General features: G+C 47.2%; 1 protein-coding gene across 3 annotated transcripts; it reads left to right on the top strand.

Moving 5' to 3' along the window:
• Positions 1-85: 85 nt before the first annotated feature.
• Positions 86-8,069, top strand: TMEM42 (transmembrane protein 42). Of its 3 annotated transcripts, XR_010434249.1 has the most exons (4): positions 86-220; positions 4,649-4,795; positions 5,625-5,934; positions 7,896-8,069. XR_010434249.1 is itself a non-coding variant. In XM_064670777.1 (3 exons), exons 1-3 carry the CDS (start codon positions 101-103, stop codon positions 8,049-8,051), a joined length of 423 nt encoding a protein of 140 aa, XP_064526847.1. In that variant the 5' UTR covers positions 86-100; the 3' UTR covers positions 8,052-8,069. The 3 variants fall into 3 exon arrangements, 2 of the variants coding, with proteins under 2 accessions (XP_064526847.1, XP_064526853.1); XM_064670777.1 differs by lacking the exon at positions 5,625-5,934; XM_064670783.1 differs by having other exon boundaries at positions 5,625-8,069.
• Positions 8,070-16,558: the final 8,489 nt, after the last annotated feature.

The raw sequence follows: 16,558 nt of genomic DNA, 5'->3' as shown, positions 1-16,558 counted from the left end.
CGGCCGCCCCTGGGTCTCTCGGAGCGGGCCCGCCCGTACTCGGGGCGGCGCTGCGGTGGCCGCGCCCGTGAGGCGGCCGAGCGGGCCCGGCGTGCGCGCCATGAGGGGCGGGCGGGCGGGCGGCGGGGCCGCGGCGGCGGCTGCCGGGCTGCTCGGGGCGGCGGCGGCGGCCGCGGCGAAGCTGGCGCTGGGGCCGGGCGGGGAGGCAGCCGGCGGCCCGGTAAGGAAGGAGGGAGGCGGGGCGGGTGCAGTGGGTTCCCGTGCAGCCGCCCCGCAGGCGGCTCTGGGCGTCACGGCTGCGCTGGCGGGAGCGCGGCAGTTCTTCCTCCTGCGCTCCCAGGGGCTGCCCTGGATTTCTAGGGATAGCGGGGCGGTCTCGGAGAGCGGAGCGCTGAGTCACCTCTTGGGGGAGCCCAGCCTTGGAGGGCTGACTAATACGCGGTGTCGACGTAAACGAGGAGCAGGGAAAGGGAAGCGAGGCCGCTGAGATGTAAAGACAACAAGCGTGGTACGGGAATGCCCCAGATCAAACCCAACTCTGCATTTGCAGTGGTTCTACGTCAGTGTTACTTTAGAAGCAGGATGTCAGTAGTCTTTAGTATTAAATGCTTGTTCTTAGTGCACTGTTTTCTAATAACATTACTTTTCTCCGTCTTATTCTCTCTCAGCTCAGTCCTTACCAGAGCAGACAGGTGGAGCCCTTGATTTCTACTGTGCTGCTCAGCTGATCCTTGTGTCTTCGTTGGTCGTGATCTTTATCGCGGTTGTGTTTTTCAAACCTCCTTGAGCTTGAGGTTACGTGGGACTGCTGTCCCTTGACCCCAGTAGCAGTGTCCTTACCTACAGGAGTGAACTCTGGCACAGGCACAGCAGAGGTGGGGAGGTACACGAGGTTGCATGTGAGTGGGGGAATGCTGAGGTAGGCAGCCTACGCGTCTCCTAAAAACACATTGGGGAGATTAATTTCGGTATAGGTTGTTACTCATATGGCAAATGTACGTTTGGATTTGAAACTAGAGCTGAAAAAGTCCAGCCTTGCACCAGGAAGAAAAGAAAATCAATCCGTGTGATTATTAGAGAGGGTTAAAAAGGCAAAAACCTAGCACCTGCCAATCCTTTTGATCTTTTCTGATAGATCGGAAAGGGTGGCAGAAAGGAAAATTAAAAAATTTAAATCCTTATACTCTTTCCAACCCCTCCACCCCCCCAAAAAAAATCCCCAACTCGTGCTCTGCACTGACAGAATACCAGAGCATGGAATTACTGCAAATGTTGACAGCATCTTTTCGGAGTATTTTTCTATGGTGAAATTTCTAAAAAATATTGCATATTTGTTTGGGGTGGGAGGTTGGTGCTTTTTTTTTTTTTTAAGTGTTATGACAAAGTGTCATGTCATTGACGTGGAGTGTTGCCAGCAGATCAAGGGGGATGATCCTTTGCCTCTACTCAGCCCTAATGATGCCACACCTGGAGTTTTGGGTCCAGTTCTGAGCTCTCCAGTGCAAAAAAATAGATGGAGCTACTGGAAAGAGTCCAGCAAAGTGCCATAAAGATGATGGAGACACCAGAGCATCTCTTTTATGAGGAGAGGCTGAGAGAGCTGGGACTGTTCATCCTGGAGAAGAGAAGGCTCAGGGGGGATCTCATCAGTGTGTATAAATACCTGCAGGGAGGGAGGGTGCATAGAGGATGGAGCCAGGCTCTTTCCAGTGGTGCTCAGTGACAGGACTAGAGGTGATGGGCACAGCCTGAAACACAGGTAGTTTGCTCTGAACATCTAGAAACACTTTTTCACTGTGAGGGTGACCAGGCACTGGCACAGGTTGCCCAGGGATGTGATGGAGTCTCCATCCTTGGAGATATTCAGACACTGTCTGGACATGGACAAGGACAGCCTGCTCTAAGAATGATGAGGTTGGACCAGATAAACTCCAGAGGTCCCTTTCAGCCTCAGCCATGCTATGATTCTGTGACTGTTTCTTTTTTCTGGGTAATTGGTTCCTTCAGTTTTCAGGTCCATTCTAGGTGACAATTAAATTAATCAGTTTAGCTGTAAAACTAGCCTGGTTTTATATAGGTGCTGTAATCTTCCTAGTGGCTTAAATTGTGGAGGACTATAGACACTTAAGAGTTTCAGAGGCTCCCTTTGAATCCTACATGCTTGCTGCAAAGGCATTTCTGCAGAGCAGCCACAAGGCAAAAGAGATTGAAGGAGTTTTATGTTTAAGGAAGAGCTACAGAAGTCTCAAAGTATAATAGCAGCCGTCAGTTGTGCAGCACGGAACATGCCAGCAAATATTAAAAGTTTATTGATGCTTTTAAGAGCTTATGATGTAGGGTAGCAGGATACTCAACAACAGCACAAAGAGGGATTTCCTGGACAGAAGGATGTGTTGGGATGGCCAAGCATGAGAGTGACCTGACCAGGAGGGGTCATTTCACTTGAACAAAGGTTTTACTTTGCTTTCTCCGCTCCCCTGTCAGTCTTCATCTAAAATTACTTCTGCCACTTCAGGAGTAATTCTGGATTATCTGAAATGTACACTGAAATTAATCTATGCTTAGAAAAGCAATCAGAACAGTAATCCTTGACTCACTGGGGTGGCTCAGCTGAGTCTTTAGCTGGGGAGGAATTTATATTTCCCTCCTTCCTTGTGGGGAAGGAAACACGTGGGGATGTTCCTATCTCTCTGTCTGCATGCCATTGGGATGACCACTGCCCGAGCTGCAGAGGGACTTGACCTTTGTCTGATAAACCTTTCTTTTGGGCATGCGCCACCTGCAGAGCATACTGCTGCTGATTTCCCTGGCCCTGCAAGAGAAGAAGATCAGAATAAAAACCTTTGGGTTCAAGATCACTTTTGAACATAGCATAGTTGCTGTGATGGTGGGAGCCAGCTTTGTTTCACCACTGATAGTCACACAGACTAATTCCAGTCAGGCAATACCTGTGGAGGTCTCTAGTCCAACCCCTGGACTATGGAATTATACTGAATTTAGGTGAAACACAGAGAATTGTTTTTCCCTCTCATTTCTTTACTCCCAGATCTGCCTGCCCACTAGAGGTGTGTGGATGTACATAACTGCCCCTAGGAAGGTAAAACTGTCTGGTAATAGAGGCAGAGGATGAAACTGGGAGGCAGACCCTATCCCATGGAGAGCCATAACATGGCAGAAGTTTTCATCCTCAGAGGAGTGGTAGTATCTGGGAATGGTTGTCCCTCTTATCTCTCCCTACATTGTTGGCCAGGGTGGATAGGAAAGCAAGGGCTTCACTGGTGGGAGTGATATTGGATTTCAGCTGTTGCCCTTATCAAGTTGGAGACCTTTGCCACAGGTGGGGCAAAATGAGACCACACACCTGCACTGTCGCTGGCTGGAATGGGGTTAGCCTCGGAGAGCTTGCGCCAGCCATCGAGCAGAGATTTGCTTTGCAGTCTTTTCCTTTGTACTTGCAACATCGCTTGCTTCAGAAATCCCTGTCTGCTTGCAGTATATAATTTTTTTTCTTTTGAGTGGGAGCAGAACACAGTTGGTGGCCCCCATTGATTTGAGCAGCTGGTAGGGGGCTGCAGTGCAGCCATTCCCATGGGGCAGGTACCACCTCTTAGCTGTGTTTTTTGGTGACTTCACACCTGCATTTCTGTCTTCTTCAAGACGAATCCCACTATGGACTGAAAGGTGACGGGCTGTGATTGCTACGGGCTTAGACAAAGATTTGCTTTCCTTTGCCCTTGTGTGTTCCCTGAGCGTTTGTGGGAGTCATTTTCTGCCTGTGATCTCCCTTGGTGTCTTCACATCAACTACATGGTATCCAGGGGCTGGGAGATGGCCTCAGTAGCTTAAACTAGGAGGGGGCAAGGGAGACTGTGAATGGTAAGGACTTTTTAGGCACAACTGTACCCTTTTTTCAGACTGAGGCTGTTACATGTCTGGTGAGATTGTTTAAGGAGGGAGGTCTTTCTTGAGGACCTAATTGGCCTTGACAGCCCTTGAATTCAGAGGTGGTTTTGGTGCTGCTAAATGCTGGAGTCGAGACCTCTCAGTAAATCTGCTCTCCAGTGAGTGTGCAAGATAAGGCATGAAGCCCCTCAGCTCTCCCTTTTGTCACAAAGATCTCTGCTCTGCCCTCACTGCAGCAGTAATGCAGACCAGGGAGCTGGTGAGGACCAGTGCTTTGGGACCATTGGGGTCTCAGTCCAAATTCACAACAGTTAGGTCCTGGACCCCACACAGCGCCGGCATTTACATCTTTGGTATTTGTCCCTGTCAGTTCTGAATTTCACCATTTTCTATACATCTGTATATGTATAGTGATAAGTAAAGGGCATATCCCTGCATTTTGCGTCCACCACATCATGAGCTGGAGAGTGTTCTGAAATTTGGCTTCTGGCATAGCAGCTGCTGCACGTTGTCCTAGTGCTTCCTAGCCTATAGTCTGAGGCTGAACTCACAGCAGGAAACACCGGGCTCACGCTCTGTCCAGGGCTGTTTCCTCATTTCCATTTCCTTCTGTGAGTTATATATTCACCTTCATTTAATAGCAGCTGTAATTCAGCTTCAAAAGCCCATGCCGTTGGGTTTGGCTCCGAAGTGCCCATGAATTAGTGAGGTGAAAATACACTGGCTTTTCATTTTTGTCTTACAGCTGCCAGTGCTGCTTCGCGTCAGCTGTGTTGGCTTGGTGTTTGCGTGCAATGCGGTGATGTGGACAGTCTTTGCAAAAGCCTTGCGACTCTCTTCCTCCTCGGCTGCTGCCTCTGTGACAACGACAGCCTCCAACTTCATCTCTTCGGTGAGTAGATCCCTTCCCCAGGCGCTGAAGCCTGAGGAGCACAGCGAAGTGAGAATGCTCACGCTGGCTGCCACTGGTCTTAGCTCATCTCCCAGCAGAACCAGCATCAGTGGCCACAAAGGGAGGGTTACAGGCAGACATGAAATGATTGCATCAGGCCCCAGCTGCTTTGATAGTCGTTCATGGCAGAAGCGGTGGAACTTTTCTGGATGGTGCAGGAGGAGGAGCACTGCTGCCCAGCATGGTGCCTTGTAGCAGCTGTACAGCTGAACTTTAATAACTGCCAGTGAGAGCCAGAGCCAGAAGATTTGCTTTGCTTTGTTTTGCTTTTCCTTTGCAACACCTCACCTGTGACAAGCCAGTCACCCTAGCTGGGTGTGAAGATGCACCGCCACTAGTGACATCAAGAGGATCTTTGACCTGCAGGTTTTTTCTGCTTGCTTTTCACTCTTGGCAGCAGTCCACCTTGTTTCTGTGCTCCAACTGGCAGACAGCTCATGGTGGTGTCCAATAATCGACTGGAGTTGCCCAGTCAACAAGAGATTTGGCTCCTGAGAAGTGATGGGAAGGCAGCAAAGCACACATGCATCTACCAAAGTCCTGCTTTGGGACCACAGTATAGCTGCGCTTCCAGGCTGGATGGCAGAGTCAGTCATTTCCAGCATCACCCGCAGCAGCCGTTTCTGTTGGTCACCCCAGCATGAATTTCCTCAAGGGCGTTTTTCTCCCAGGGCTGTCTCTCCCAGTAGAAGTTCTCACAGCTCTGGCAGTGCAGGAGGCTTTGGAGCAGCTCAGCCCAGCAAAGCTTTTTGTCTCTCTTTTCCTTCAGGCAATCCTGGGCAAACTGCTCTTCGGGGAGACGTGGTCGCCTCTGTGGTGGGTCGGCCTCTCCACTACACTCTGCGGGCTCATGCTGCTGCACACAGCTGCGCCCCAGCTGGTGCAGGTCCCAGCAGAGAAGAAGGAGTGAGAGCTGCTGGAGGGGGCATGGTGCCATGCTGCCCCTCTCCAGCCTGTCTCGTGATGGCGTCCCCAGTGCCCACCGACCTTTGAACACGTCAACCATGGACCTGCTAACCCCTGCTCGCTTGCTGACCCGCTGACTTGCAAAGTCACCTTGATTGCATCTTTCCTGGCAGGTTGGCAGTGTTGTGGTGGCAGTGACAGCCTCGGAGGGAGCTGATCCACTCTGAGTCAGTATTGTGAAAATCAGGGCCGGAGGCTTATCAGCTGCTCCTCCTCTTCACACCCTGCAGCTGTGGAGCTTTCCCAGTTCAGGGAAGGCTGAAAGTAAACATGGTGGCTGTGGAAGGTGCCTGTGCATTAGTACTTTTCCGTAAAAGGATCTATCCCAAAATAGAATCAGAAGTAGATGCTGAAGGCAGCTGATATTTCTGTTCTGCTGTTCCTGACTTTCCTGTCTGTTGAAATGGTTCCATGCCTGCTGCTGCCTATAATACTGTGGAGCCTTTCAGTAATTCCTTCAGCTTCCTCTATCATTCACATACACCTTTTAACTTGCAATTTGTATCTGACACCTTTAATATTCACTTACCCATTCCTGACATCTTACTCATTGTAAGGTTACTGCTCTTTCTTTTAAACCCTTAACCAGGATGGGATTTTGCTCACCATTCCTACTGTGTGTAGGTCTAACAGTAACTTTGGTACAATACAACAGGCAGCATGTGAAGAGTCAGCTGCTTTCACTAGGACTGTCCATGTTCAACACATCCCCCATCCCACTGAAGCTGACAATTCTTTAATGTTTGGTAAAATGAATTTTCTCAAGCAGTGGTTTTTTTATACCTCTGATGCTGATTCCCATTCATGCAGTGTGATCAACTACATGACTGGTATCCAGATATCTGCTAAATTTGGCATCAGTGATTACTCCATATTCAGGTGTCGACATGGTGAATGTGTCATGAATTATCATTTGTAAGATATCGGCCCACTTTTTTTTTTTCTTGGAAATTTTCTGTAGTTGGAATCCTAATTGAGAAATATAATGATGCCTGTAAATGTATGCATCATTCATACATTTCAGGCATATCACTTGTTTCCTCTGGGCTTGCTAGGTTGTCTCTCTCTTCTTGTAACCACAGAAAGTGAGTCATAGGTGTGGCATGTGCAGAAAACCTAAGGACACATTTCTGTAAGCCTCCATATCAGAACCTGTCAGGTCTATCATGACTGGCATGTCAAGCAGGAGCATAAAATAGACTTGTGGATGGAAATGCCATTGGAATTGGGTTCATGCATTTTTTTTTCTTTGTAACAGAAAGAAGGAAAGTCCCCAGAAGAGGTCAAGAGCTGTTTGCTCCAAGCCCCCTGCTTCAGGAGACCATCCTAGCTTACCACATGTGGCAGCCATGTCCCAGGAGGGGCAATGCCTTTGCCTTTTACACTTGTGTGCTCCTAAGTCTTCTCCTCAAAGAGGGGAGAGGCGTATATGGTGGGGGAGAGGGCAAAGTGCTCTGAGTACCTTTCCTCCTTACCACCATGGGTCTTCACCCTTGAGAAGCAGAGCTCTTTGGGTAGCAGCTGTGATAGAGTGGGACACATCCAGCCACCTGGGAAGCCGTGACTTGACCCAGTCCCTCATAGGTCTGCAGACATGACAGCCAGGAACTCTGCATTTCTAAGTACATCGGGTCTCCTTAGATATTAATACACGATGGAAAATTATTGAAGTCTGATAATAACCCTTGTTAATAACTCTCAGCCAGCTGTAAGCCATGGCTGCCTTCATGCAAATGACAGTAGAAGGACCACACTCTCTGGCTAATTTGGCTGGAGCCCCATGTCTTAACAAGCCATTTGGAAAGTTTTTTAACTGAAAACTGACATTTCTTTATTACCGTCATTGTTGGAGATCAAGGTTTAGGAGATGTTTGCTCATGTGCAGAAGGTGTTGGCAGCACTTTACTTGGGGATCCTCATGTTTAGGACAGATAAACGTAAACTAGGGCTGTTAATTCTGTCATAAATATATGAAGGCAGGAGCAGAAGCGAGTTTTCCTCCAGTTCCCATGGGAAGAAAAGATTGCCGAACAGGTGCGTTTTATGGCGGAATCTCCCTCCTTTGTGTACACAGGGCTTGACCTACGTCTGCCAGTGGGACCAGGGCTGCAAGGAAGGCTGCAATCACTGCGTGTCAAAGCGCTGTGCTTCCGGTAAACAATTCGTGTGTGATCATCCAAAATGCCTCTGGAAGTCACCTCAAAAAGGAGCACCAGCATTTTCAAAATAAAACAGTGTCCAAAGCTCAGTGGCTGAAATTTATTATTTACAGATATTTTAAACCACACACATGAAAAAAGGTGATATGAGACTAGTGAGTGAGCTAGGTTTGACAAGTCAGTGGTTCAGATGTGGTGGACTTTTTAAGGTGGCTGAAGATCATGGGCAACTCTAAGACTTTGGTTTACCAGGGCAGAAGGTGGGTTACCCTTGTGTGAGAACTACAGTAGTGTGCTTGCATGGAGGTTTTGCACACTTTGTGTTTTTAGAGGAGAATCTTGGGCACACATTTCCACTCAAATTCCAGCAAAATACACTTCTGTTTGCACATCTCACAAAAATACATTTTTGTTTGCAATGCTGTATACACAGCATTGGTGGATAGGGGCAACTAACATTGTTTACCTGGGCACGTACAAAACGTTACACACTGTTCTGTATGAATTGGGGAGACATGTATTTGATCCCAGGCACACCTGCAAGTTTGGCAGAGAAGTGATTAAGACCAGCCTGATGGAGAAGGACTTGGGTTGATGAAAAACTCGACACAAGCTGGCAGTGTACACTTACAGCCCAGAAAGCCAACCAGATCCTGGGCTGCTTCAAAAGCAGCATGGCCAGCAGGGTGAAGGAGGTGACTTGCCCCCTCTACTCCGCTCTTGTGAGACCCCACCTGGAGTACTGCATCCAGCTCTGAGAACCCCACCAAAGGACATGGAACTGTTGGAGCAAGTCCAGGGGAGGGCCACGACGTTGATATGAGGGCTGGAGCACCTCCCCTATGAAGACAGGCTGAGAGAGTTGGGGCTGTTCAGCCTGGAGAAGACAAGGTTGTGTGGAGACCTCACAGCAACCTTCCAGTATCTGAAGGGGGCCTACAGGGAAGCTGGAGAGGCACTCTTTGTCAGGAACTGCAGTGATAGGACAAGGAGTAATGAGTACAAATTGAAAGAGTGGAAATTTAGGTTAGATATACAGAAAAAAATATTTTCTGTGAGCATGGTGAGGCACTGGAACAGGTTGCCCAGCGAAGTTGTGGATGCCCCATCCCTTGCAGTGTTGAAGGGATGTAGCTCTGAGCTACATCAGGTTGGATGTAGCTCTGAGCAACCTGGTCTAGTGGGAGATGTCTCTGCCCATGGCAGTGGGGGTTGGAACTAGATGATCTTTAAGGTCCCTTCCAACCCAAACCATTCCACGATTCTCTGATCTCACAAGTGCTGGCTGTAATGAGTCTTTTTGCACCTTTCCCGCATTCTTGAACACAATCCTAATTTTTCAGCATCTTGTTCATCATATTTTCCTCAAACAGGGCTGTTATACCATGTCATTCTTTAAACAGTAGAAGAAGCAGGTGCATGGTTAACAGGAAGGCTCACAATGACACTCATGAAGATTGAAGTGAGTGTTCTTGAATTAACAGTGGAAGTGTTTTAAAAATTTATTGTATAAACAAAGTCCAAGAGTATTGTATTCTAAGGTAAATAATACTTTGTATACCTTTACGAGGAACAAAGCCCAATGAAATTAACATTTCAGTTGAACCTTAAAGCATAATTTGACTGATTAGATAAGGAAATATACATAAAAACTTTAAAATGTCCCTGATGTCATTGACAAGAATTCACTGAAACTTGGAAAGTTTGTACAGCATCTCAGTCACAGCATATATTGAAATAACTTGAAGGATGGTATGTTTGCCTGGGTGATAAGTAGTAAAAGTAGATGCAATAAATAAGATATATTGTTCTGCCAAGTGTGGTATAGTTAAAATTTCCAAGGAATTCAGTTCAGTACCCTCTGTCGACCCTTCGGAAACCTCAGATCAGATTGCAAGAGTGTCTCACACACACACATAATTGCACCATCTTGCAAGCAGTGGGGTGTTTTCGAAGAAGGAAATCCTGGTGATGCAACACACTGGAAGAGTGGTGCTGTGGCTCTGACCATGTCTGGCACAGAAAAACCATGAAGTTAGGAGTAAATGGGTACTAATCCTGCTGTGTTTCGGGTGTCACATACTCTGCTTGCCTTCTATGGAAGAGCAGTAGCAAACCTTCATTTTGGGGATCTGAGAGTTGCAGAGGGAAGTCGCGCAGGATGGGCACTCATTTACAGCAAGTGTTGTGGTGCTTGCAGCTCACTTGGAGAAAAGTCTGGGGTGAGCTCAGGTCAGTGGTAAAAGCTTTCCTGGGAGAACCAGGACTTTGCCCTTAAAAATTGAGTGTGTGGGGTATTGTACCACGTAACTTTTTAATGAAAAGGATTGAAGAAGATAACGTTCCTGAAAATGCATTACTGAGGAAGGAAAAAATATTTTAGACTGTAAAGCAAAACCTTCTAGGTTCAGGCAGTAGGTGGTTGTTAGGCTGGGTGTTTCAGTGCCCTTTCTAAGGCACTAGATACTTTAACACTAAAAAACAAAGGTCAGTGACCTGCTTGTAAAACCTGAAATGGGGTCCTGGGCCATGGGCAGGGTGGAGGGGGAAGCTGTGGGGTTGGGCAGGGGAAGCCAGTGTCAGTGGTGCCCTCAGGGCCCTGACATGTCAATGGCTGTTTTTTCCAGCGCTGGACCCCCAAGTTTAAGAGGGGTATAGGAAAATGGTCTGGCTCAAGGATACCAAGATGGCAGGAGACTGCGAGGAGAGGCTGAGGGATGTGGGCAGGTTGGAGACAGGGAGGCTCAGGCTGATTCTATTAGCAGCTGACGTGAGCTTGGAAAGGAGTTACAGGAGCAACATAGAAGTGACCAGTACAAAAAGAGGCAGCAGGCACGGGTTCTGTCTTGGGACTTTTAAGATGGTCATCAGAGGAAAAAATGTCACTAAGATGTTACTTGCCCACAGAGGCAGTATGAAAACCCATGGAGGTTTTCAAGGCTCAGCTAGAGAAAGACCTCAAGTGACCCAATCTAGTGTTGGTAACCATTGCATTTGGGCAGACGGTTGGATTATCTGTGACCTAGGGACTGAGTTCATGATCAGCACCATCTGTAATGGAAACTGGTTTGCCCTTCTGCCTCCATGTTTATCAGTTCCCATTAAATCCTGCAGTGCCTCCTTGAGGCATCCTACAGACCTAGGTCACCAGAGGCTTGTTGTCTAACCACAGAAACCATAATGGACACTTGCATATGCATTCATAGCCTGAAAACAAATTTATCAAAGGAGAAGGACCCCACTGTACTCAGCTCTGATAGTGAAGGGCTTTGGGAATTTGAACCTTTGCCTGGCGAGGGGACATCCAGGTGGGTGCAATGCAAGCAATGGCTTCCAGGACAGGGCAGTGCTGACCAGCTGCAGCACCCCAGCATGGGCTGGCTGAGGGGGGTGACAGGGAAACCTGGACCTTGTGGTACTCCATCCCACAGTCACCCATGTCCAGTAGCAGCACTTGGCATACACAGGACAGTGTTTGCCCCGTGGAGCAGCGAACCAGACATGCAGTTCACTTTCCCAGAAAATTTTTTGGTTCCTGGCTGTTTAATAACCCTTTTAGATGTTTCAGTTTTTCCTTGAGGTTTAAGGAAAGGTGTCTGTGAATAACTGTACTAATTGCCAAAACTTCCTAAGTAGTTCCCTTCACGCCCTTGAAGTCCTGAGGGATTGCTGGGTTAAAGCCTGGGGAGCTCCTGGGTGCGGCCTCCCACTCCCGTTTTGCTTCAGGGAGATGATGCACACCCTGCTCAGCCCTGCACGGGTCTTGCACGACACAGAGGCTCCACTGCACCCTGTGGGGATAAATCCATGACAATGAAAATAAGTGAGAGGGAAGGGCTGGAAGGAGTGGTAGTAAGTTTTTGGAAGAGACAAATACATTTTGAACCTGTTGCTCAGTCTCACTTGGCTCAAAGGTCACTACAAGCTGTGGTTTCATCCTGCCAGTGGGAGTCAAGGCTGGGGCTTGGCCGTGTGAGCAGCTCAGGTCCACCCCTGACATGAGCAGAGCATCTCTGGTTTTGCAGGGAGAAGTAAGGGTCGGACAGCTCCGCTTAGCACTGTGACCTGCAGTGTGCAATATCTGAACACCAGGTAGGGCTTCAATTGAAATTGCTTTCAGTAAGTTAAGGCAACTCTTAGGGAGAAATGAGAAGTGCCCCAGGGAAGGATGAGGCGTTACAAATGCCACAGTTTCCGCTGCCAGTCGACTGTTTCCTTATCCAGAGAGGAGGTACTTTGGATGACTCGTTCCCTTCAAGACACTCCAGAGTTAGGCAACTCACAAGCATCATTCTGCCAGGAACCAGCGCTGCATGAAAGTGCTTCCTAGAAAACCCTAGTGGGCATGGAGCTACTCCAGCTGTCCGCCAAGGTGAGAGCACTGTGACCTGCTGTGAAGGACAACAACCCGCATGCTGTGACAAGGAATGGGTGGGAGTATGCCAGTTTGGTTGCTTTTCAGGCAAAATAGCCACAGACTCCTGCCCTGCCCTCAGTCAGTCCCACCATACCAAGGAGACACACGACAGCCTCGTGTCCAACAGTGGGCCAAAACCTTTGCACCTGCTGTGCTTTGGGTCTGCTCCAGTACAGTGCATGAGCCAGATCTCCAGCACTGCACAGGATCAGCTCCTTCCTACAAATCTTGGTCTGTGAAGGTTCTCCCTTCCCACCACGTGACAATTTTGGTCACAGTGCTGTCTGGTGGGAATGTGGCATGACATAATGTGATCCGCAGTCTGTAGACTATGTACATCTAGGTGTATATAGACATACACACCCACACAGACAGGTGGGAGAAGCTGCTACACCGCCCCTGCAGAAAGAAATGTTACTCGAAGACACTGGCATGCAAGTTTCTGTTTTCTCACTTAGACATTTGCAACCAAACACATATCCTGTGGGTGGGAAGGTATTCTGTCAGTATTTTCCTTGTTCGCTGGAGCTGTTTTTAATACATGGATAAACTAATTTATCCCTGGTTCAATATTTGTGCTGTTGATTTCCTTGCCCTTACCATTTATTTTTCGCAGCTCTCTTTTGCTTTATTTTTCCTCGTGCCTTTTCATATTGTTTGCTTTAGGTGTAGGCTGTGGCTATGTGTTCACACTGCAATCACTCAGTGTGGTCATACGTGCAAGCAAGTTCATGGGTCAGTGGCAGTAGGGTGGATACAGCCCTGGAGTAACTGCATCCACCCCATTGGGCCCTTTCCAAACACACACTGTGGTTTACAGGATGGCATGGTGAGAGAGGTCCTTCTCCCTATCTCAGGTCTTTTGATGGAGTGGGACAAAGGTGTGAGTAGGGAGTTAGCAGGCTAGGGTTGTTCAGTGTGAAAAAGAGGCAGTGGTGGTTTATAACAGGGGCTGAGAAGACCATGAGTTGTGTGGAGAAAGTAAGCTGGGATAGCTGTCAGTTGTCTCCTCTGACACAAGGATGGGGCCCACAAGGGAAGCCAGCAAGCAGCAGCTTCAAAGCCAGAGGAGCTTCCTCTTCCTGCAGTGTGTCATTCAGCTGAGGAACCTCTACCCGCAGGAAACACCAGAGGCTGACCGGGTCCTCAGGTTCAAAAAGGGAGCAATTCTATTCTTAAAAAAGCTGTTCTCTGGAAAAAGTGACATGATGGAGATACTTTTTGTAATTTCTTGCAAAATTCTGAAGGTTTTTCTGAGAAGCAGAAGTACCTTATCCTGAGTCATTTTTGATTAATACATAACGTCTCAGCACTGGAGCATACATGTATCAGTGGGAGGGAAGGACTGGAAGAGTGGTAGTAAGTGCGGCGCAGTAGATGGTACTACTGCTTTTTGAAAGAGACAAGTACATTTCAGTGTATTTCAGATATTTCAGTGTTTCCAGTGCAACAATTGAACCAGAGTTGAGGGTCAAGCAGCCATAGTACTGTAATTCCAAGTTCAACATCGTTGCTCTGTATATCTGGACTGATATTGCAGTTTTTCCTCTTGCATCTCAGCCAGGGAAGGGATCTTGAAAAATAACCATTAAAAAAATATTTTAACATCACAGCATGCTGGCTTGCTCTTAAGGCAGCTCTGTATTTTTTCAGTGGCCTAATACCTCAATTATCTGTCATGCCCCCAGGACTTCTCTTCAGGGCACAGAAGGCACTACACAAGAGCATTTTGCCTGAGTAGCCCTAAGCCTACATTTGATATATGTGTAGTTATGGTCTCTGTTTGATCTCTGTCTTTACCTTCTTCAGGAGCAGAGTCCTTGGGTGGCACTGGGTTGGGCACAGGGTGATATGGTTTTCATTCTTTCTGTAGGTAAATGCCCAAAGCCGGTCACCTATACCCTTAACTTTAGGTCCAGAAACCCTCTTTCAATGTTCAGTGAGAAGGAAGGAGTTTGACTTCGATGGCCCTTATGGGGCCCTTCCAACTCAGGATATTCTATGATTTTATGATCCTATGGAACAGTGGAATTTCTGTAATAATTTTATTGGCATCAATCACTTCTCTGGTATTTGCCTGTGAGAAACTCATTACTAGGTAGCTGGGGCCAGATGACTTGGAATCAGTTAAGATCTGGGCTTGGCCATCTTGCATCAACCCCTGACGTCCGAATGCCTGCCACAAGTTGGCTCATGTTAGATTAGGAGAGAATCTGCCTGCTGGGTACACGGGATGCCCTGGAGGCACAGGCCACCGTCATGGCCCATGGTTGGTGTATATGAGTGAGAAGCGATCAAATCAATGCTCCTTCCAGAGTAACAGCAGCACTGGCATGTCAGGATCCTTAGGTAGATGTGATGTGTCCCGATACCAGGACATTCCTAAAGACTGAGATACAAGCTTAATGAAATTATGAGAGAAGGACCAACATAGCACTTCATCAGTTCCAGCTCAAAAGAGATGGACAAGATGATCCTCCGCTGTTCTCCATCTGTGCTTTTTTTTCCTTTTTATTCCCCCAAGACTTCTTACTACTTATCACATTCCCTAGGCCGTGATTCAGGGAGGACTCAACACATACTAGATGATACATGTGGAAGCAGTCCTGTTGTGTCCGGTGGGAGACATCTTCTCGCCATGGTGCCCCTCAGGACCCAGAGAGGGACTGTATCTGTGTGTGCCTTGCCAGATGCACCGCTCACTCTCTGACCCCTCAGAGCAACTCCATGGAGAGGTTGGGAGGATGAGTTCACCTTTCCAGAGTGCCAAAAAGAAAAACTGCGGTGCTTTTGATCTGTGTTTTATTTTGAGTGCTACTTTGACTGGACATTGAAAAAAAACCAAAACGACAAAACAGAAGTAATATAAAAAATGTAGGTCTGTACATTATTAAAATGTTGCCTATTATAAAAGGCATCTTCTCCAATAGCTGGACATGGGGTTGCAAATGCATAAAAATGTAAAGCTAAGTATTGGGCTACACTTATGTCTTTCCTATTTGGCATCAATGTCTGTGGTTGTGCTCTGGAAGTTTGACTTGTTTTGTCATTTTTGATACACAAAATAAACAAAACCTGAGACAAAGGGCAAGCTTGTAAATAGGGGAGCAGCCACTTGGGAATTCTATTTTATTTGTTTTCCTTTTATTACCTTCTTATTCCATCTAATAAGGTGACCTTGCAACAGATAGATGCAGATAAGGCTGGTCACCTCTGTTGTCTGATTTTGCAAGCTGGGAAGTGAGTTGCTGAAGTTACTGGTAATAGGAAGATTGCTTGCGAAAAAAAATCTCCTACTTCTGTTAATTAAGTGTGTACTTTTATGAGACAGATTGAAGTGATTAACTTACAACTTTTGGGGGGGGATTTTTTTAAAAAAGAAATTAATAAGGGATAGTATTTTTTCATTGCTTCACCAAGGAGGAAATAAAAAGCCACAGTGTTGAACCACAGCCAGCCCTCTGACCAGCAAAGACAAAAGGATATTTGCCTGTAAGAAGACAGAGAGCACCCGCTGACAACATTAAAGAAGTTGAAACCGTGTCTTTTAAAAACATTCCTGTAGTTTAAGTTGAAATTCCTTTTCTTGGACCTTGCCAACAACTGTCTTGGAGAGTATTAGGGTTCAATGGCTTTTCCTGGCAGGGCAAGCTTGTACGAGCCAGGGGCAGAAGGTTATGTAGGAGTGCAGAACCATATGCCAAGTTTAGTTTTGTTGAATTGAGATACTACTAGTGCATAGAAAAACATAATGACAGAGATAAAGGCAAGACCAGCAGCTGCACAAAGTGAAAGGAGAACTGAAAGGTAAGTGTTAGTCTGCTGATAAAAACAAAAAAAATGTCAGCCACCTTCCAAGATGGAGTAGGTTCATGGCAGGGCAGAACCCACACCCACGTAACTTCTACAATCTTTCCTTGAACTCTGAGGTTCAAAGTGAGGGTCAGAACATGCACACTGTTGAAATCAGTCTTTTGCAAAACCCCATAAGACTGAAGTATGACTGTCCCTGGTGAATACATGTCCTGCCTCTCCTGCTTACCCTCCAGCACATATCTAACAAAATTTTCTTCCAGAGAAAAATGTTACATCAATTTGTTCCTGTTTGCAAAAATCTGTAGTTTTTGCTGCAGGATTATTGTGTCAACACAATTTAAGATG

This window comes from Pseudopipra pipra, chromosome 1 (genome assembly GCF_036250125.1).
Source record: "Pseudopipra pipra isolate bDixPip1 chromosome 1, bDixPip1.hap1, whole genome shotgun sequence".
In the NCBI taxonomy this organism is placed as follows: domain Eukaryota; kingdom Metazoa; phylum Chordata; class Aves; order Passeriformes; family Pipridae; genus Pseudopipra; species Pseudopipra pipra.
The sequence above is the reverse complement of the archived record's forward strand: the minus strand, read 5'-3'. Positions and strand labels throughout refer to the sequence as shown.